Source organism: Periplaneta americana, chromosome 7 (genome assembly GCF_040183065.1).
Source record: "Periplaneta americana isolate PAMFEO1 chromosome 7, P.americana_PAMFEO1_priV1, whole genome shotgun sequence".
In the NCBI taxonomy this organism is placed as follows: Eukaryota; Metazoa; Arthropoda; class Insecta; order Blattodea; family Blattidae; genus Periplaneta; species Periplaneta americana.
In genome coordinates, this window is record NC_091123.1 from 61,790,069 (window position 1) to 61,811,646 (window position 21,578).

Genomic DNA, 21,578 nt, shown 5'->3' on the forward strand with positions numbered 1-21,578 from the left:
GCCTTGTGGCCACATTTAATCACTGATACTGTATGGACCACTTTATTTTTAATCATCCTCCTCAAAATCGAGAATTTATAAAAACCTCTGGGAAATAAATACATGGTGAAAGGAGATAGGTGAGAGAATCTCTCTTAAGAAATAATGTGAAGTAACCTCAAGATTGGTCCACCGCTGTGGAGTAATAGTCAGCATGCCTGGCTATGAAATGAGTGGGTCCGGGTTCAAATTCTAGTTGAGACAAATGATGTGGTTGAAATTTTTTCCGGGGTTGTCCCTCAACCAATCGAAGCAGAATTGCTGGGTGATTTTCGGCATTGGACCTCGGACTTATTTCGCCATCATTAATTTACATATCATCATCTATGCAATAGCCCAGGTTAAGTTCATTGTATGGCGTGCTGTACGTGTACAAGAGCCGGCTGTTCAGCTACCCAATCATTAACAAGAATAGGAGTGGTAAGCACAATAAGCCTTAGGCTGCAGTGTAAGTCTTCAGGTCCCTCCTCCGTACAAAAGAAAAAGAAAGCTCAAGACTGTATTGTATTGTATTGTATTGTATTGTATTGTATTGTATTGTATTGTATTTATTTATTTACATACCATGCTGACTCATTTATTCGTCTAAAATGGCAATCTTCAGTGTATACTGATACATTTGCAAACTCTTCAGTAACAATGGTGTAGTCTTAAGTAAAAATAGCTTTTCAGATTGGAATCATTTATAGCTAAAATTAATCTTTAATTATTACTTATAATCAAAGCGAACAGAAATTAACTTAGGTACAATTCAGAATTAATTCATAGGTAATTAAATTTAATTTTGCCAGGACTTGTGCATCCTACATACAAATTCAGAATTATGTATAGTTGAATTATGCTTGATCCGAAGAATATGGGCGGGAGGGTGAGGTAAAACACAGCATTTTAGATCTGTAATTTCTGACGTATTGCACTCATATTACTTTTCATTAATTAATGGTATGCACACAATCATTTTATTTCACTAACCTGTGTTACAATAGTTGCTGAAAGTGATGTCCATTAGCATTCAGACATTCCCCGACATCTTTTGATGAAATTTGAATTCATACGCAATAGTTCTTCTTTCACTATCCTTCTATTTTCTGTTCTTATATTGTCTTTCAGTTCATTAATGTTATGTGGGTTATTTCTATAGACTCTATTTTTTAGGGTTCCCCCCCCCACAAATAATAATCGCATGCAGTAAGAAAGAAAGACAATATAAGAACAGAACCTCCGGGTTCCTTAAAGTTAATTGGCTGGAAGAAAATATTTGTGTGTTTAGTCTGTAAAATACTGAACTCTTTTCTGTTTTTGGCAAGAAAGTATGTGGTATCATTTCCTGGGATATTGCAATGGGATGGAATCAATTGCGGGACAATGTTTTTTCTGAGATGTCATGGAGGTGAGAGATAGGAGCACAGCATTAATTTGTTTCTTTGGATTTTGCCTGAATGGCAGTTTTGTAATCAACCAAAATGACAGCCTTCACGAACTTATCTTTGCAATACATTAAATGTCTTAAAGAAGTTTTGGTAGCAAGTATTCCTCCATCTTAGTTTGTGATCCTGCATAGCAGTAAGATGACTCCTGATGGCACATACCACCAACTTCCACTCTGGTTTCAAAGTCTGATAGCGATTCATCTGTGTTCGTATAGAACTATTCTTCAGTTGGGTATCTAGTTGGTTTGAGATTATTGATGTTTTGTATCAGTTCTGATTGTAAGTAATAGCACAGTCTAGTATATACAGTCACGAAGCTTAATATGTAGTAAATATGCATCCATAGATAGTTGCTAACCACTAGGATCGCTACTATCACCTCATTACAGACAATGCGAAATAGTACCGGCACAGTCTGTTGTTCCTAGCACCCTCACAATTCAAGCTTCGTGACTGTATATACTAGACTGTGGTAATAGCCTATTTGTACAGGGTTGGGCAGATAAAACCGGCCCGTGTTATGACATTGATAGGTACTAATGATTTGAAACAAACTTCAAATGGAATGAAAATAAAATGCATTTACCTTCATAATAAATGTTGGAAGTGCCCTCCATCTGCATCTAGACACTTCTGTGCACGTTTTAACAGGTTCATGAAAACACGTGTCAATTCCTCATGGGTGATACTGCGGATGCAATTCCTGAATGCTGCTTTTCACTGGTACTGAGCGAAGCGGATATTTGTCTCTGAATAATTGTTGTGTTTCCTTAATAGAGCTGGTCTGTACGTAAGCCTCCACAATGAATATTCGCTCTTGTATTGAATAAGTCATGCTTATTTAAAGAACAACTCTTAAATGTGTTTAGAACGTCTGACTTTTAAACAGCAACCAGAAGAGGTTATAAGCAACAATGGCGCAACAACAATGACACAAAACACGCTGAAGATACAGTATAGCCAACATAATTACATTTTCAAGAAAAAAGAAAGAAAAGAAATCAATACCCTACATAATTTATTTTCCAAATCATATGACATGAGATGGGGCCGGTTTTATCTGCCCAACCCTGTATATTCCAGTGGCTTAGGTTCTGGAAGTAAATATTCTCTATTGAAGGCAATATAATACAGTTTCATTAGGTCTGTAACTTTCTCATTGAAGCTTGTGTTGTAAGTTAGTTTCCTAAAGTTAGGTAGTATTCAGTTTCGTAGTTGTTTGTTTATTTGTTGGAAGAAAAGTCAATTTGTCATAATATTATAATGGTGAAATGGAAGAAATAGATTAATTTACACGAGTTGTTAGGTAGTGAATAGTTTAATACAAATTAAAATGTTGTGTTTTTATTTCCAGGGAATCAGATAAGCAGTCGATTATTAAGTTTTTCATCTGCGAAGTGCCTTCTGATTCTTCCTGGTCGAACAGAAAAGCTACAAGTTTTACCTGCAGGAACACTTGTGAACGCTTTGGTTGTAGCAAGATTATGAAGCAAAATGAAATTGTATGAATTAGTAGATAAAATAGAAGTAGAATCATATGCAAAAAAGACATGTACTGAAGAAGTTAATCACTGTCTACATGATTTGGAAAAAATATATGATTATACACATAGAAAGTCTGTATGCATTTTTAGACTTTCTCACTGAATGTGATAGAATTATATTTTTGGGTATTCCACCGTGTCTGAGTCTTAATTTGTTAAGTTCCAAGACATACACGATGGCATACCCAAATTTCTAATTCTGAACATGTAAAGTCTGTTTACTGTATTTTTAATTTTATTTTTGTAAGCAGCAGATATGTAATGCTATATTAATTTGCAATGAAATGTATATTTTGATTAAATAAACATTTAAAAAATTTGTAGTCCCGTCTTTTTACACAATTTCACCAAGAAATTACAAAGTTGTATACCTTTGTTTTGTATTCAAAGAAACATAATTTTGGTCCTAATGGTCTTTTAGTTCGAATTTCTTCGATAGCCGTTTTAATCAGTCTCTTCATCGTAGATCTCATGGCTTTAAGTTTGTCCTGTGATACTTATCTATTTTGTGAACACTTTCTAGAGGTGGACGCATTTAGCTTTTCTGGAATCAGAATTTAAGAGATAATCTTGTAATAAATAAATAAATAGGATTTTTGTGTACACCTGTTGGGGTTTTATCCTCAGCCAATTTTTTTAATGGATTCATGAAGAAATTCCCATGATGTGGAATCATCATAGAAGTGAGTAATCAGGAAATATTAGAATTTGTTTTTAAATCTTGTAGTGCTCTCTGAATCCAATGAATAAGGAATTAGAATTGTTTTATTCACAGTATTTATGAATACTTTGAAAATTGAAAGCTCTTTCTAGCCATTGAAGATAAGGAAATATTCAGAAATTGCATTAGTTGACTATATTAGGAATGCTATCTAATAAAGAAAGAATGGGCAAAATATTTTCCGTATTTAACGGGAAGTAGAATGATGAAAAATTTGTCTACTGAAAAAACATGGAGTAGAGAATTTTTTTAAATTTGATCTACAATTTGTAGTGTTTTTAGTTAAAGAAATACTACAGAATGACCACCTTTCCAAAAACAATACAGGGGATAGGAGAAAAGTACTAATCTATCTTTAGAAAGTAGAAACCAAAACACGTTCGGACATATTATGTTGGATATCAGCTACCAGGCTTAACTTGGTTATGAAATGAGATGTCAATAAGCACTTTCGACACTCTTTATTTTAGTTGTTCTAATAATAATAATAATAATAATAATCATCATCATCATCATCATCATCAGTGATACAACAGCCCTCTTTGGGCCATAATCTTCATTGAATTTCCTGTCAGGCTTCTCTCTTCCGTGCTTAAGTTCGCCAATTTATATCTCCCAGAAGTTTTGTCTGTACCCCTGTCTTTTAATGGCCCTGACCTTATCTTCCCATCTGAGTTTGGGTCTTCCTTTATTTCCTTTTTTCTTCCTCCCTACATGTTTTAGACGTTGTAGCCTGTTACGAGGATGGACACACATTAGTCCTAAAGAAATTAAATAACTCACAAATTTGAAATCTAGCCGTATTTGTTATGTTTAATTCTTCGAAAACAATTAACCATAATATGAACTTCTATATGTTTTTTTTTTTTACTGGAACTGTGCTATTTCATAAGCCCCTAAATTGTGCTTCATCAGTCGTTTTCTAAATTATTTATATTAGAACTGTGACACCTTAATATTATTTTTTATTGGAACTGCGTTCCGACTCAACTACAGCACTGGTCGTAGTACATGTCAGTGTCACAAAAAGAAAATCTGGCGTGAGAATATAACATACGAATAGGCCTATAATAAATGTTAAATTTATTTACTCGTAAAGCTTTTACTCGTGATTAATTTTTTATTATAAATTACGCTACCAGCTTAGGCATCAAGTACAGATATGTGAGTTAAATTACGCCTCTTGCATTTATAAAGAGAGAGACAGAGAAATAAATCGCTGATATACGTTCTTAAACCAATAAGCAAGATTTAAAAGGAATATACTTTCATGTCAGACCTTGCTTAAATGTTTTCAATTTAGGTAGTAGTATGACAGATTTGTTTCTCTATATAGATGGCCATGATCGCCAGGATGACCAATGTCAACAAATTTGTTATGAAAACATAAATTGTATTGCTAGCATAAAATGCTCATATTTGTCATATAATTGTGTTTTATTTAACATTATAAATTGTTAGAATCAAAGAAATTATAAAATAAGTGAGTCAATTTTATTCCGATTTTTTAAATATAAGGTAAGATTTGATATTTCATGTTGGCTATCCTGACGTTATGAATTTGGAAATTACAAAAGAAGTGTGCAAGAAGTTGCATGTGTCAAACGGTGGAGATTAAATGTTAATGCCAGTTTTCTGTGGCCAAACGTGTGATTTTAGTGTAAATATAAATAAATGTGACCATTTTCTTTAAAAAAACTGCTTTATTGAATTTTTCGTACATTAGGTTAGTACAAATTTAATTCAGTGTATACACTTTGAACCTTGTATTGAGGTTAGGTACTTGATAAATTGTTTCGTCTAATAGATAGTATGACATGATATGATAGGGTGGTTAATTACAATGAACTTAAAAAATGGTATTTTGACTTTATAGGTGGAAGGTCCAGAACATGGCAGAATAGAACACTCGAAGGTTTCGTCCGCTGAATTGATCTTTCAGTAAGCTTATACATTTTATATAAAGATAATTATAATACACTTTGAACGATTTGCACGTATTATGCCAATTGTGTTGGCTTTATCTGTGCAGACATTATTTTATTTTTCATAATTAACATACTGTGATTCAGTGAATTTAATTTGCTTTGTGGCAGAAGTTGATAATTTTGTTTTGGTGATTTGGAGAGCAGAGCTTCTTCAATCATCCTCATTGCTTGCGATGGTAACACAGACGGATTGTAATCCAGGTATTTATTTGCTGGATGTTGAATCTCCAATGCCGTATGGTCACTGGGTTTGTCGGATGTACTGTAACAGAAAATTGAAATACGTATTGTTAATGATTACATGTCAACTACCGCTACATAAATTAATTTGGCGTGTACTTAGTGAAATTGTTTTTTAATTCTCGTTTCACCTGTAATTTATACAATAATAAATTATGAATAAATATTGTTCTACAGGGATTGTTAAATTTATTTTAAAGCTGTAAAATTTTAAAGTTCTAAAGCGTCTAAATGAAACCATACTTGTTGAAGTTTGCTACTCGTTAAATATATTTAGCGATAATGATAACAGAGAACATGCTCACAACTGAAACACAGTTATCTGATATTTATATCTTCAGGAAGTTTTACAGAATAATTTAAGTTACATGGCGTTAAAACATTAGATCTTCAATAACAGTGATTAGTGTACCAGTATGTATATTTGTACAGAAGTATGGAGTGGAAAGAACTATGACAGATGTATAATAGTCTATGTATTTCTATTCTGCACTAAATCATTTAGAGCTATTTGGAAAATATCACTATTAATTCCAGAACTTCGAAAATTATGTACCAAGCAAAAACCATTACTTGAAATCAAACTGAAACTTTAGCAAAAAATTTAATGTAAAGGAAGTAACAAAAAGAGATACCATACCTAGCTATATAAAACCAATTTATGTAGGCCTATGTATACTTTTTATATAGAATTATTATTAATTATGACTCAATTTAGTCCACTCAAAGAGTGGTTTCAATTGTACATAATAATATAGATAGGTACATCGAAACAGGTTTGCCAATCAGTCTAAATTTTGAACGTAACAATTAATGAATATTTGCGATACCTACAATGAGTAAATACAACGCAGAAATATGTTGTTGTTTTCTAATGCCAGGCGTTTGACAATAAAGCCATTTGACTTCTTGCACTCCAATATTTTTCAAAGATATTGCAATGGTCAGCCACTGAAGCACAGATTTTGAGGTGGTTAATCATTTAACGCAAAAATGTAAATATGAGAATATTCACTTTCATAAGCAATATGTAAATATGTAATGGAAAGATTTCTAAGCGCCAACTTAATCAAGGCCTAAGTTCACCTAACTCAACGAATTAATACGATTAGAGCAAGAATCATTTTAATTAAATCAGTTCAGGTAATTATGGAGATTGATGATTGAGTACTGCGTGGATTTTTAAATAAGGAGGTGAAAATAGTGTTTTGCTTTTTATTAGTCGGAAATGACGGGAACATGTTTTTTGTGTTTTTTTATTCTTTATTTATTACGATTTATACGGTTGAATTCGGCGGGCTTTGTGGTGATTGGTGGCTAGGTTTGTGTGAGAGTTGTTGTGATTGGCTGCTGGGTGGGAAGTTCGATTGGTTGATCGATTGCAGTATTGATATATTTGTGTTTTTTGTCGACTTCAATCGAAGTGGATCGTGTCTTACGCGCGGGATGTAGAACGAGTGAGGTAGAGTTCATTACATTGAGGGAAGAATTGCTTGAGTTCTTAGTTAATCATGGTGTTGATCGATTGGATATTTTATTAGATTGAGGAAAGAAGAATTGCGCGAGTTCTTAATTAATCTTTATATGATAGTTGTGCGTATGGAATTTGTGGATTGAAAGCAGATTGGAAGAGGGTGTGAAAGAAGGGTTAGTGGTTTGAATGGGGAGGTTGTGAATAGTGGAGTTCAATTGATCGATCGTTTGCATTATTCGAAGCTCTGTCTTTTGTTTTCTTGGATGGGCGTCTGATGCAGTGGCAGCGTGGTTGTACATCTTGCATATACGAAGGTTAGGTTTGGTTAGTTTAGGTTTTTATTAACCAAGTCCTACCAAGAATAATCATGGTGTATTATCTGATAGTAGTGCGTGTGGGAATAGTGTGGATATTTTGAAAGCAGATTGGGAGACGCTATATTCACCACTTCACGTCTAATTGGTAAGTTGCAGAGCGTATTATATTCGCTGATAATTATGGATTTTGGACTATTTCTTTTTTCAAACTTCCATTTTCGCCTTATTTTACCGTCGTAAAAACGATAGAAATACTTTCAGTTTTCGGAAATGACCTATAATAGCGTGTTCTTAGGTTAGGTTAGTTTAGGCTGTAGTTCATTTCCGACAAATGGAAATATTTCTATCGTTTTTGAGACGGTAAAATACGGCGAATATGGAAGTTTGGAAAAAATTGTCCGAAAGTAACCATTCTCCATAATTACCTCAGTTCATATGACGTTAAATGAATATATGACTGACATGTTGTCATATTCTGTAACAGCTGGTGTGCGATGTTAGTTCGTAAGAGCGGATCCCGCTACGCACAACACACCGGGGGGGGGGGGTACTTAAATCATACAGCGTATTCCGAATCTCACCGGTCCGGTGGGATCAATGACGTCACGTTGCAACGAAAATAAGGAACAAAACTGCTGGAAGAATCGATGCTGTCATGGCGACCGTGTAATTGGTTATCTGTGCTACGCTAGCAAAATTTTGCGAAATTTTCGTACTGTCATCTCGTTCAAAGAAAAGAGATCATAAACAACTTATTTCTTGAACCGGTAGTAATAATTGGTCCGTTGACATGTTCGCTCATAAGCCATTAAGATATTGTTTTTCGTTGTGCTCATTACAAACAATGCAGCAGAACTAAAGCAGAACACACCGCCATGACACAACAGTGCACGATTCATTCGTCTGCTAATTCCCGCCCTATACAAGAACCAATGAGATTCACTGATGGCGGCTGATGAACCCTGCCACCACCTCTGCAAGTTGATGGCACCGGTGCGACACCGGTGGTCATCGGTGGAATTCGGAACACCGTGATGCCATCGGATTGCTCACCGGTGAGATTCGGAATACGCTCATATCCGACGGATGATTTTTTTTTTTTTTAGATATTTTTCATACGAAATGACATAATCAATAGGTATTGACATTATTTCACATTGCGCGTGAAAGCACTCCTTTCTTCGATTCAGGGTAAATCTATTTGTATATCTGTCTACCACAAAACGTGTATGTAAGGCTTATAAAAAGCCTAAACAAACCAAACCAAATCTGTCGGTGATCTTCGACCTTACGAAAAACTTGTTTCATTTATTTTCCCACATACAGTGAAACCTCTTCTTACGGACACCCCCCAAGATACGGACACTCCTCAAATACGGACAAATTTTTATGTCCCAACTGAAATAATATAAAAATAATGATACATTTAACTCTCGTTTACGGACACTCTCAGACGCGGACACGGACAGCTGTTTCAGGGTCCTAAAGCTCGCTTTACCTCCTGACTGCGGGCAGAACCTAGTTTTCAAACCCTAATGTGTTACAAACATTGAAAATTTAGTTTTGAGAACTATACAGAAATTCCTTAACATGAAAGAAACAATAAGGGTCTCGTAGGCTACCACTTGCCCAGCCACCAAGCTGGAAGCGGGTGGATAAACAGTCACAAAATTTAACCTGTCTGATGGGTCCAAGGTTTCCGCGATCGTGAAATTGTATTCGACACATGATTGGGTTAGTAGGATTATTCTCTTCACTTCAATCAGTTGTTCTGTTTCGAGAGACATGGCACCTGAACATAAAGGTTAAGTTGAAAACTGTAAATTACAGTGCTGCATAACTGTAAACCTAGAATAAAATTGCATGGCACAGTACTGTATTTTCGTTTTTTTTTGGTCTTATCTACTGTAGTTCAGAGTTGCAAAGAATTTACTGTAGTACAGTAGACTGTATTTAGAATTAAACTGAAGTAATACATTTCATTTAAAGCGTGAAGGGATACATAATGCATATTATAAATTTACTGTTCGATTGGGGAGCCTCCCTCCAAATAAAGGACACCTCCCAGATGCGGACAGATTGTTACCGCGTCCCTTCAATGTCTGTAAAGAGAGGTTTCACTGTGTATGTATATTTGTAAAGTTATACTATCTCTCAGTTTCATTTCATCATAAAATAACGCAATACAAATCAAATGTCAGTGTTTGTGTGGCGCGTAGCGAGATCGAAGATTCGATAACAAATTGTTTTGCTAACATCTGGGTCGTCTTAAATGTTGTTCGAATTTTTATGCAAAACTAAGCACATATATTTTTATAACACTTGAAAAATTGCAATATGAGATGAAACATTTTTGCTTGTTGTAAATATCGTTTTTTTTTCAGTAGGGTCTAATATAGTGATTAGAACAATATTGTATACTTATTTTTATTATCTAGTATAGGCCTAACACGTTTATAAATGATTTGAGCTCTAGCTTGGCCAAATCATTGTCATCATATAATTTCATTACAGCATCTTTTTATATTCAGAAATAATCTCATCTACTAAACTACTGAATTTTGAAACCTCCGAATGAGTCCAATACTTTTTTAATGATGGAACGTACATTTGTTGCATTTTTCATCATGGAACCGAAAAATGTGTGAATAACAATGTTTTAACATAATTTTCTTTGAATTTCGCTTAGCCCTTGAAAGTCTTAGTTGGACGAAAAGAAGGTTAAAACACAACATTTCCGTACACTGGACAGTAATCATCCGCCGTCCACTATAAAATGTTAAACACAGAGTTCCACTGCCTTTTTCTCCAGAAGAAAAGTGTTGGATATGGCCCATTCTGCGCATGGCTAATACCATAAATTATTTCGTGCGTAAAAGAATCATGATAAACCGACCTAAAGAAAGCGTAAACTATGTTCATATGAAAGCCAAGATCCTTCATTTAACATTTCTGTTACTTACTCAAGTCTTGGTGCTGCGAATATTTTCTCCAATGCAACACCATTTGGCTGGAGTGTAATAACATGAATGCCATGTGGTGCCATCTCATGGCGTAATGCGGTACTTGCTCCTTCCACGGCGTACCGTGCTGCTGTATAGGCAACCAATCCACTCCCTGGATTGTTGGTATGATTGATGTTTGCCCCCATGTTGATTAGCCGACCTGCAATGGAGCACACGACATAGTCATTGACATCGTAATTAAAGGTGTCTGGTAATTCAGACAATATAATATACATAGGATTTAAATGTTGAGTGATTTAAAGATGAAAATTCGCTGTTTTCTTCCGATATCACCAGATATTGACGTTATCTAGAATCTTCTAGGATTTAAGGTAGTTTGGCGATATCCAATTCTATTATTCCATTATTGAAGTGGGTAAAGGTCTGTCCATACCGGAAGGTTTTCATTGATAGGCTATTTATTTTAGGCCTACATATATACAGGAGAAGACGAATCGGACGCCCTAGAAAACGCTGGAAAGACCAATTTTAATATTGCTATGGAGACGAAACGGGCCAATGGGCCCAAATCGTATTGTTGATGATGATGATGATGATGATGATATATACAGGATGGAAGCAATATAATAGTGCAGATTGAAGGGGGCAAAAGAATACATTAAAATAAATAAAAAAACCTGCTATACGTTTTGTAACTAAGTGCATGGTGCATGGTTAATTAGAAAATTAGGCTGAAAGTCAGGCGTAGTTTGGCATCAGCTGGCTCATACACGAAAGCAAACACGCACTCGATCTGAACAGCAGAGTTCAGTCTCTTAGTCACTAGAGTAGGGTTGCCAAAGTTCCTAATGGTTAAGATATAACGACACGTTAATTTTTTTTTATTTAATTTGTAGAAGGCTCCTTCATTTCATTGAAAAACTGCAAAGGGCTAAATCATACCTTATCAGGGTTTCTAATGATAAAAGTAAAAATCAGAATCGTACGAATAGTAGGTACTTATGGAGTAAAACATAGTCAACATTTAGGGAAAAATTATTTTTTTTTTCTGGAAAAGGTATTTATTTGCGACTAATATGGTATTAGAATTTTTTGTTGTACTCTATCCAAGTAATAAGCTGTTAAAATCTGCACAGTTATATTACTTCCATTATATACACACGCGCACACACACACACACACACGCGCACACACACACACACACACACACACACACACACACACAGGGTGTATCACGAGGTTTTCCCCTGGTTTATGGAGGTGATTCCTGGTATTATTAAAAAAAAATGTAAATACAATAATATGGTGACATTCATAATTAAGGAGTTACAACAGATTTTCGAAACACGCCACGGTGTATGTAGCGCTAGACATGTTTGCGCAGGACTAACGATGTGTGGTGGGAGGATTTAACGTTTCACATTCCAAGGTATGGAGAATTCTTCACAAGAACTGACTGTATCCTTTTCATGTGCAAAAAGTACAGCCAACCGTTTGCCTGCCAGATCCCCAGATTTAACACCCTAGATTACTGCATCTGGGGGTGGATGAAAGACATCGTGTACCAGATTAGGGTGCAAACAAGAGAAGAGTTGATTCAACACATTCTCTATGCCGCAGCGACAATAAGAAACGAACATGTGAAGTTACAAAATACTACACGCCCGGTTCACACCCGTGCGAATCTTTGCCTTCAGATGCAGGGAGGAAATTTAGAACATTTGCTTTAAATCTACTCTACATGCAAGAGACTGGTACAAAATGAAGCACTTGTTTGTATTCTAAGTATGATTTCCATTTTTTTCAGTGATATCCTCAAATAAAAAAGGTTTTTTTTCTGCTTTTTTTTTTTTTTTTTTTTTTTTCAAATTTCCGTAACTCCTTAATTATGAATGTCACCCCGTTACTGTTTTTACATTTTTTGTTCCAAATAACATCAGGAATCACCTCCATAAACCGGGAGAAAAATCCCTTGATACACCTTGTGTGTGTGTGTGTGTGTGTGTGTGTCACAAAGGTGCACACTTATTACGTCGAAAACAATGGTTGTGAAACAACCATAAAATAATAGAATAACGAAGCAAAAATCAGCACATGTGCATTTAGGAATATACGTGAGATAATTTAATGAAATATGTTCAAGTTTAATAAAAATATTAACATTCATGCAATTTAATAGCAGACTACTCTAAATCCTCTATTTTATTTACAACCCTATTTTATGTGCCTATATATTCTGAAGGACGGTATCACAAGAGTTGTGAGACTAACATTGACTAAAGTTACTACTATATACTTGACAAATAAATATGCAATGTGGTCATATTTAAAATGATTAGGTCGCTGATTGCCTATATTCTAATATAGGAAATTAAGTGATTACCTTTTTTATTCTTGAGAAGCGGCATGAATGTGCGGGCTGTTCTGAGGGCTCCCACTACGTTGTATTTAAGCATTACGTCCCAGTGAGCGTTCTCTTGATTTTCAAGACGTCCTTTGCAGCACATGCCAGCCGTATTCAACACAGCCCATAGACCTGTAAAAACAAAAGTAGATTTATTATATTTCGGCGTATGTAAATCTTCAGCATAATGTGAATTTTATGACCTTGCTCAAGTTCCTGAAAGGAACTCTTGCTCATATGATGACTTCAGTAATTTCTGGAAGAGAAGGTACAAACGGGGAGAAATGTCACATTTTATGTGTAACAGGAAGCAGTGATGTCAAGCAATCAGTGGGACTTAAAATGCCCTGTTACTTTTTCGTCATGTGATATACGTAGAAACATCAAGCGCCGAAGAGGTACGAATTGCTTCTATCATAAGGAAAACAAAGATAGGGGAACGTACTTGTTGCATCCTTTAGGCCCCGTTCACACGATACAGAAATTCCCGTTTCGAGAAATTCCAGCACCGTGTGAACGGGCCCTTACTAAGAGCTGTTCTTCAGGACATCATCGTCGAAAGTTCGCACCAATTGAATGGAGAAGGAAGAAACAGTGTTTAGATTGGAGTTATTCCATTGCTGGTGAAGATAGGAAGGCACAATGTTTCGGATATTAGTTCATAGCTATTAATTGTAACGATTCTCATTTTTCTTCACCTGAAGACGAAGATTACGAAGAAACTAAACAACTACCTATGTTATTTTCTTTTCATCACCAGCACTGCAGTAATCCACACTTCCTCTAAGCAGTTGAGCATTGCTTTCTCCCTCATTTAATATAGATCTAAAGAACAGTGTAATTGATACAATTTTTGATATTATTATTATTATTATTATTATTATTATTATTATTATTATTGTTGTTGTTTTATTTAACAACTCTCGCAACTGCCGAGGTTATATCAGCGTCACTGGTATGCCGGAATTTTGTCCGGCAGGAGTTCTTTTACATGCCAGTAAATCTACTGACATGAGCCTGTCGAATTTAAGCACACCTGGCTTGGGATCGAACCCGCAACCTCGGGCACAGAAGGTCAACGCTATACCAACTGCGCCAATCAGGCCGACATTATTATTATTATTATTATTATTATTATTATTGTTGTTGTTGTTGTTGGTGTTGTCTTTGTCGGAAGTCCAAAGAAACGTTACATCCATGAAGGGAAAATAGAATCTTTTAATCCGTAAATTTTTAATATAATAATAATATTATTATTATATTAATATTATTATTATTATTATTATTATTATTATTATTATTATTATTATTATTATTATTATTATTATCGTCGTTTATGTCGCAAGTCCAAAGACGTTACACGCATGAACCGAATGCAGGAAAAACGACAAAAGAACGTTTTAGTCGATTCAACTTTTAATATAATAACTACTACTATTTATTATTATTATTATTATTATTATTATTATTATTATTAGTATTATTAATATTATTATTATTATTATTATTATTATTATTATTATTGTTGTTGTTGTTGTTGTTAATGATCTCCTCGCCAAACTTAGACGGCCTCCGAGTAGAAAGGTCATCTTATCTTGCCGGAAATGTTTATATTTGTACAGGTGGCCGTGTATTAATGCTTCTAGAAATTATTATTATTATTATTATTATTATTATTATTATTATCATCATTATCATCATCATCATTACGTAATCTAAGTCTGGGCCGAAATGGTTCGAAGTATACTGCAAAGCGAGATGACGTTAGAGAGATATAAAACCGTAGATTTCACAATAAACGAAGTGCGATTAGTTATATATTTATGCTTCATCCTGATTGTATGAATAAAGCAATGTTTTTAAATATCTATATAGTTCGAAATTTCGTACCTAAACCGGATGAAAGTATGAATTTTCTGATTTTTGTGTATTGAGGAATAATATTGTAATGTCGGAGATGACGTCATGTCAGATCCCAAGTGGAGATGGGTGTTTTTATCTCGCCATAATTTCCGGAATGGCTCCGTGGTCCACTCACCCTCCTAAAATGGGAGTGAAAGGCGGACGGAGTGTGGTGCCAACCGCTACTTTCTAGCACCGAGGTAAAGAAAGCATGGAGCTCTACCTCCCTGTTGCAAGACTCTTAAGTCAACTGTCATTATACAAGGAGCGCACTCAATTGGGTGACTTAGTGGCCGGGATTTCACAGTAGGTATATGCATTGTTGGGCGAAGAATCTACGTAAAGATTAATTTTTTGGCCCTACAGAATTTATCTGTTGTGGTAACAATTGCTATTAGAGGAGAAAAATTCGCTCCTTCGCCGGCAATCGAACCCGGGTCCTTGGTTCTACGCACCAAGCGCTCTAATCATTGAGCTACGCCGAAGTTCAATCCATAGCACCGGATCGAACTCTTTCTCGAACATGGAGTAAGACCAGAAAAGGAAAAAACTCTAGAGGAGAGAGATTCGATCCAGTGTGGATTGAACTTCGGCGTAGCTGAGTGATTAGAGTGCTTGGTGCGTGGAACCAAGGACCCGGGTTCGATCCCCAGCGCCGGAGCGAATTTTTCTCCTCTAATAACAATTGTCACCATAACAAATTCTGTAGGATCAAAAATTTAATCTTTACGGAGATACGAATATGAGGTTGCGCGTACCTTTTTAGATTTTCTCCCTTCCGAATTGTGATCCTCTTTATATGTTTGGTATGTTTAAGGTTCCTAATTATTGTATCAAGGAGACAAACACTTTCAGCATCTTCGAAATGTGAGTAGGTACTTATTACAAAATAAATTAGGTCTCTGTAGTTGACACTGATGTGTAATCCTGCAGGTCGATGGACTAGGCTCTATTTACCCCACATTATACACGTCTCGTTGTGGACGGACTATAATTCTATATAATTTGATGCTGTGAATACCTCCTATGACTTTTGTATAACACTATTGCGTAAGATATCAACATTTCTTATATTCACTTTCACCTACCGCTAAGACGTGTTGGCCGCCGGCAACGTTCAGATCCAAATGTGATACTGAAATTGGTTCTCCAGCAGGCGAAATTTTTTCTCAATCCGCATAAATATTTTACTGCTTTAACAATCCCACATAAAGTACACAGTTACGCAAAAATGTAGCTATACGCATGTCAGAACTTACCATCATTTCTTATTCCCAGCATTAAAGAGATTGTATATTGTGGTTTTCATCGGCTTCTTCAGATTTGTGCCTTTCTTATACCTAATTTATAATTTAAAATGTAACCATGAAGTTGCTTTCTTTAATTTTTATGAAACTTTCGACTGTTAGCTTCAACGTTCCTTTTTAGAAGATTTAGTAGAATTGAAGACCTCGGTACAAAAACCGGTCAAGTTCAATTTTTTTAAAAATCAACATTTAGTATGAATTGCATGGATAAATGTATGCTGCACACTTTGGTGCAAGAATGAGACAAGTCTGACTTATAGTAACGTCTCTTCAGTTGATAAGGACTTGACTTCTCCACTGATTTGCGTCAAAAAAAGGTATTGTCCGGCTGATTCTTGTTCCGAGATCTTTCACGCTGTATGGAAGTTAAGGCAATATCCTTTTCCCACATTCTTTTCCTACAGTATATATTTCAATACCAACTTTAACTACAGCTTTGGTCCCCAAGATCAGATAAGTTACCTGTAGGAAGTACAAACTCATTACAGAAAATTAATGTGTGGAAATACGGTATTTATTTTATATATTCATTGGTTACTCATTCAACACAAAGTAGGCCTATATGATTATGTCTCGTGACCAGAATATTGTACGAAATGGAACTATAAAAACTGGAGATTTATCCTTCGAAGAGGTGGAAAAATTCAAATATCTTGGAGCAACAGTAACAAATATAAATGACACTCGGGAGGAAATTAAACGCAGAATAAATATGGGAGATGCCTGTTATTATTCGGTTGAGAAGCTTTTGTTATCTAATCAGCTGTCAAAAAATCTGAAAGTTACCATTTATAAAACATTTATATTACCGGTTGTTCTGTATGGTTGTGAAACTTGGACTCTCACTTTGAGAAAGGAACAGAGATTAAGGGTGTTTGAGAATAAGGTTCTTAGGAAAATATTTGGAGTAAAAGGGATGAAGTTACAGGAAAATGGAGAAAGTTACACAACGCAGAACTACACGCATTTTATTCTTCACCTGACATAAATAGGAACATTAAATCCAGACGTTTGAGATGGGCAGGGCATGTAGCACGTATGGGCGAATCCAGAAATGCATATAGAGTGTTAGTTGGGAGGTCGGAGGGCATAAGACCTTTGGAGAGGCCGAGACGTAGATAGGAAGATAATATTAAAATGGATTTGAGAGAGGTGGGATATGATAATAGAGAATGGATTAATCTTGCTCAGGATAGGGACCGATGGCGGGCTTATGTGAGGGCGGCAATGAACCTCCGGGTTCTTTACAAGCCATAAGTACGTAAGTAAATCACTCGACGGGAACTCACCTGAGACTGAAGTAAGTGTCGTAAATTTGTTTTCAAATAAGAAATAAATGAAGTTTAAGCATGGAAAATAAATCCGTTGTATTTTCGTGGCAAAAATATTCAAGTCCACCATTAAAAAAAAAAAAATTCTATGTACGAAAGAGAACTAACAAGGATATTGGTAACCTCATAAAATACCCACTAATTTCCTAAATTATCGTAGGAAAAAAAAAGCAGTTTCAAATTAATGCATATTTAATTTTTGTAGAACGTTATTTTTATCTCCTGTAAAATGTTCATTTCTGGACTTCAAACGACTTTTGCACCGAGGTCAATTTCATATGCCTTGTAGAGTTGTTTCTCTAGTCGTTTCACTTAGATCATGTTAAAGCTTCCTTTCTCCATAAATTATTTTAATATTTCTGAAGTTTACTGTTTTGAATGTTGACATGAATGCGTGTTTCTTCTGGGTAGCGTTTTATTGATTGAATTTGTTTTTCTTTGTACTGTGTTGTGACGAAAATGTCCAGTTCTTGGCTAAATTGGGTTTTATTTTTAAACAGATCTACATGTCAACTCGTGGTTATATGATTCTTTATCTTTTGTTCCTTTTTACAGTATGGAAGGGACTCTGATCTATATAAATAAGATCAGTATCATATTCAGTTTATCATTTAAAATTCTACAACTTTTATCAAGACAATTGAAAAGTGCGATGTCAAAACTCGATCAGTTCATTTGGCCCTTTTTATACCTGTTAGAAATAAATATAAAGTAATTACATAATTAAAATATGACGTTTGATCCAGGGAACGTTCGTGTTTGATAGAAGGATAAATCGTTTAATATGTTACTTAATTCAAATCGTATTTAAAAAATTAAAATGCGATCATTTTGGTCCAGAGAGCACTCATTTGGTGCAATGACAATTCCTTTAACATGTTTCCTATTTGTTATTACATGCAACCATAATTTAATGAAGATTGACATATCATTTATTTTTAATGTGTAAACTTTATATTACTTGCTACATGTTTCCATTGAATTATTGTAATAACTTCATTTTAACCATTGTTTTCTACGTCTTCAGTAAATGACGCTTGGCCCACTATGGTTCTAAACCCTTCAAATAACTTAAATAGTGATACAGCATATATAGTGATATGTAATTATATTTCTTTCTTTCGAAAAATGTAAGAATTCACGATCTCCTATGTACCACAAAATGAAATTATGAACTCACTAGCAAAATTATACAATCAACCAACAAATTTAATTACTATTATACTTGCCATGGAATGAATAAATATGTTTTTTCCCTACTCAAAAATTTTATATTTTGCACATAGGAGTTACTGCAGGAACAAGAACGCTATAATCTGAGGCGGCGGTGAAAATGTATTATATTGTTATTTTAAAAGTCTTGTATATCCTTAAATATCAGTCCTATCGAAATTTTGTATATAATAAAACTTATCGGAAATCATTTGTAAAGAAACGTTTATGTAACATTTTTCACAAAAATCAATAATAAGTGAGATATTTCGATTTATTTAATTCAGGCCCCCTTATAACCCCCCTTTTAAATAATGTATTTCGAATGCCATATAGCTTAAAATCTAAGTTACAACGAACTTAATTTATATTCCAATTTTCATCGAAATCCGTTCAACCATTATCGCGTGAAAAGGTAACAAACATCCAGACAGACAGACAGACATACATGCAAACAAAAATGTCAAAAAAGCGATTTTCGGTTTCAGGATGGTTAATTATACATGTTAACACCAATTATCTTTGGAAAATCGAAAATTACCAGAAAAATGTTGGCTACAGATTTATTATTAGTATAGATATTCAGATTTTAAGCTTCTTTTCTTCCAAAACAACGTCAATCCTTGTCTAAAAGTTTGCGTTATTGTGCATGTCACTTGAAAATTTGCTCGGCCCTTCTTATGGATTCCGTGAATTTTAAATTCATATCACGTACCGGTACCGGTTCTCTTTTCGACCTCAATAAAACACTTAGTACCTCTCCAGTTTCAGATAACATCCGATAAACACGAAAAAACACACAGCTAGGTGGAACCCTTCGATTGGGAAAACATCGTCTGTATTCCTCAACAGCAGCCAATGCATTGCCACCACAAAATTCATAAACAAAAATCATATCTCGAATACACGAATTAAATATCAAGTGAACGTGAAATCAGTTGTGTGTGTTGCGCAGGCGTTGTGGAACTCAGATGCTGCCGTGTGCGAAAGATCTGCTGTAACATGTCAAGTATAGTACATGGAACTGCAAGACGTTTCAGTATTTGTTTTCTTAATTTCTCCCCAATCATTAGACTTCGGACATGGGTATGTCAAGTTAAATCGATATAGGTTAACCCAAACTACATTATCCTGAAATATTTTACATTCCTCCAGAGACACCCTGTATATTAAGCACTGTGACTATGACAGTTTACGAGAGCTTGGTTGACAAAGGCATATGTCTGCAAAGTAGGGAAATTAGGGGGGAGAGTGAGAAATGATCGTAAAGTTTACCAGGAACCCTCTCATTCAGGGACAGAGTTCTTTAATGTGCCATAATTTTTTTATGATACGAGACATTGGCTTCACTTCTCTTCTAAAGAAAGCCATCCCAAAGATTTTTTATCCTTAAAAATCGACTAGTCTCGGTCGGATTTTAATTTACGAAATCATCATTAATGGTAACCCTAGGAGTTTTTTTTAATCAATTCATTTAACGGCTCTATATCAACTAAAATGTTATTAGCGTCGACGAAATTGGTGACAGCGAGATGGGGGAGCGGGAATTCGCCATGCGATTATCTGACATTCGCTTTGCAATTGGAAAAAAAATCGGGAAAATCCCAACCAGGTAATAAGCCCAAGCGCAGCTCCGAATCAGCAGGCAAATGCGCTACCGCGTGAACTACGCCGATGACTACTAGCAGTAAGAAGGACCTGAGATTCGTTGTGAATATGATGACACAAAGAATATTACGTAGTTCTAGAACATTGTTTATTTTTTTTCCATCACGTAATGTCTATAGCTCACTAAATTACTTAAAATTTTTACAGAAATCTATTTCTTGAAGTTCATGTTATGTTTATCTACATGTAATTTTAAACTTGTTTTTATTTTGTAAGTTGGACTATAAATTACGAGAAAAAAAATGTAGCTTTAAGTGGAAACAGTTCATTGCTCAACCTTGTATAATTTTGTGTTACTTAGGGTATCTAGAGTCATGAATTCAATGGAATTGTGCGTTTCATGGCGTGTAACGACAACTGTCGTTATGGGGCACTGAATGCAATGGTTGGGTGATTATGTGTTTCTCCATACGTTCTTTCGTCTTACTGTTCTTAACATTAAACCTGTCGTACGTAATACAGATTATTAACCCCCTTCAAGTATAATTTTGAGTTTTACATCCTGACTTCAGTCTTGCACAAAATTGCCTTCTGAAACAGTTAACTTGATAGATTTCGAGTGTAATAGGCCTACATTCATATTTTAGTATTTAAACATGTCGATTAGGGAAAACACGGGAATTTTACTGGACGCAAGTAAAGAGATAAGTTTGGAAGTAAATCCCGAAAAGACAGAGTATATGATTATGTCTCGTGACGAGAATATTGCACGAAATGGAAATATAAAAATTGGAAATTTATCTTTTGAAGAGGTGGAGAAGTTCAAATATCTTGAAGCAATATAAATGATACTCGGGAGGAAATTAAACACAGAATAAATATGAGAAATGCCTGTTATTATTCTCTTGAGAAGCTTTTATCATCCAGTCTGCTGTCAAAAAATCTGAAAGTTAGAATTTATAAAACAGTTATATTACCGGTTATTCTGTATGGTTGTGAAACTTGGACTCTCACTTTGAGAGAGGAACATAGATTAAGGGTGTTTGAGAATAAGGTGCTTAGGAAAATATTTGGGGCTAAGAGGGATGAAGTTAC

At 35.0% G+C, this 21,578-nt stretch overlaps 2 protein-coding genes and 1 long non-coding RNA gene across 6 annotated transcripts in view; 2 read left to right on the forward strand and 1 right to left on the reverse strand.

Moving 5' to 3' along the window:
- cin (Molybdenum cofactor synthesis protein cinnamon) overlaps positions 1-3,337 on the forward strand; it is a 219,912-nt gene extending 216,575 nt beyond the window's left edge. For both annotated transcript variants that reach the window (XM_069830813.1, XM_069830814.1), the window contains one exon: positions 2,824-3,337. In XM_069830813.1, the coding sequence (XP_069686914.1) occupies positions 2,824-2,957 (134 nt within the window). In that variant the 3' untranslated portion in view covers positions 2,958-3,337. The remainder of the gene's footprint in view (positions 1-2,823) is intronic.
- Positions 3,338-5,285: 1,948 nt separating this feature from the next.
- LOC138703159 (uncharacterized) lies at positions 5,286-5,882 on the forward strand. The gene is made up of 2 exons (XR_011332986.1): positions 5,286-5,460; positions 5,611-5,882. It is a non-coding gene; the product is annotated as an uncharacterized lncRNA (long non-coding RNA).
- Positions 5,418-21,578, reverse strand: part of LOC138703158 (D-beta-hydroxybutyrate dehydrogenase, mitochondrial) — a 156,392-nt gene continuing 140,231 nt past the window's right edge. For all 3 annotated transcript variants that reach the window (XM_069830817.1, XM_069830815.1, XM_069830816.1), the window contains exons 3-5: positions 13,103-13,255; positions 10,717-10,918; positions 5,418-5,984 (exon numbers count right to left, since the gene is read on the reverse strand). In XM_069830817.1, coding sequence (XP_069686918.1) covers positions 5,735-5,984; positions 10,717-10,918; positions 13,103-13,255 — 605 coding nt within the window. In that variant the 3' untranslated portion in view covers positions 5,418-5,734. The remainder of the gene's footprint in view (positions 5,985-10,716; positions 10,919-13,102; positions 13,256-21,578) is intronic.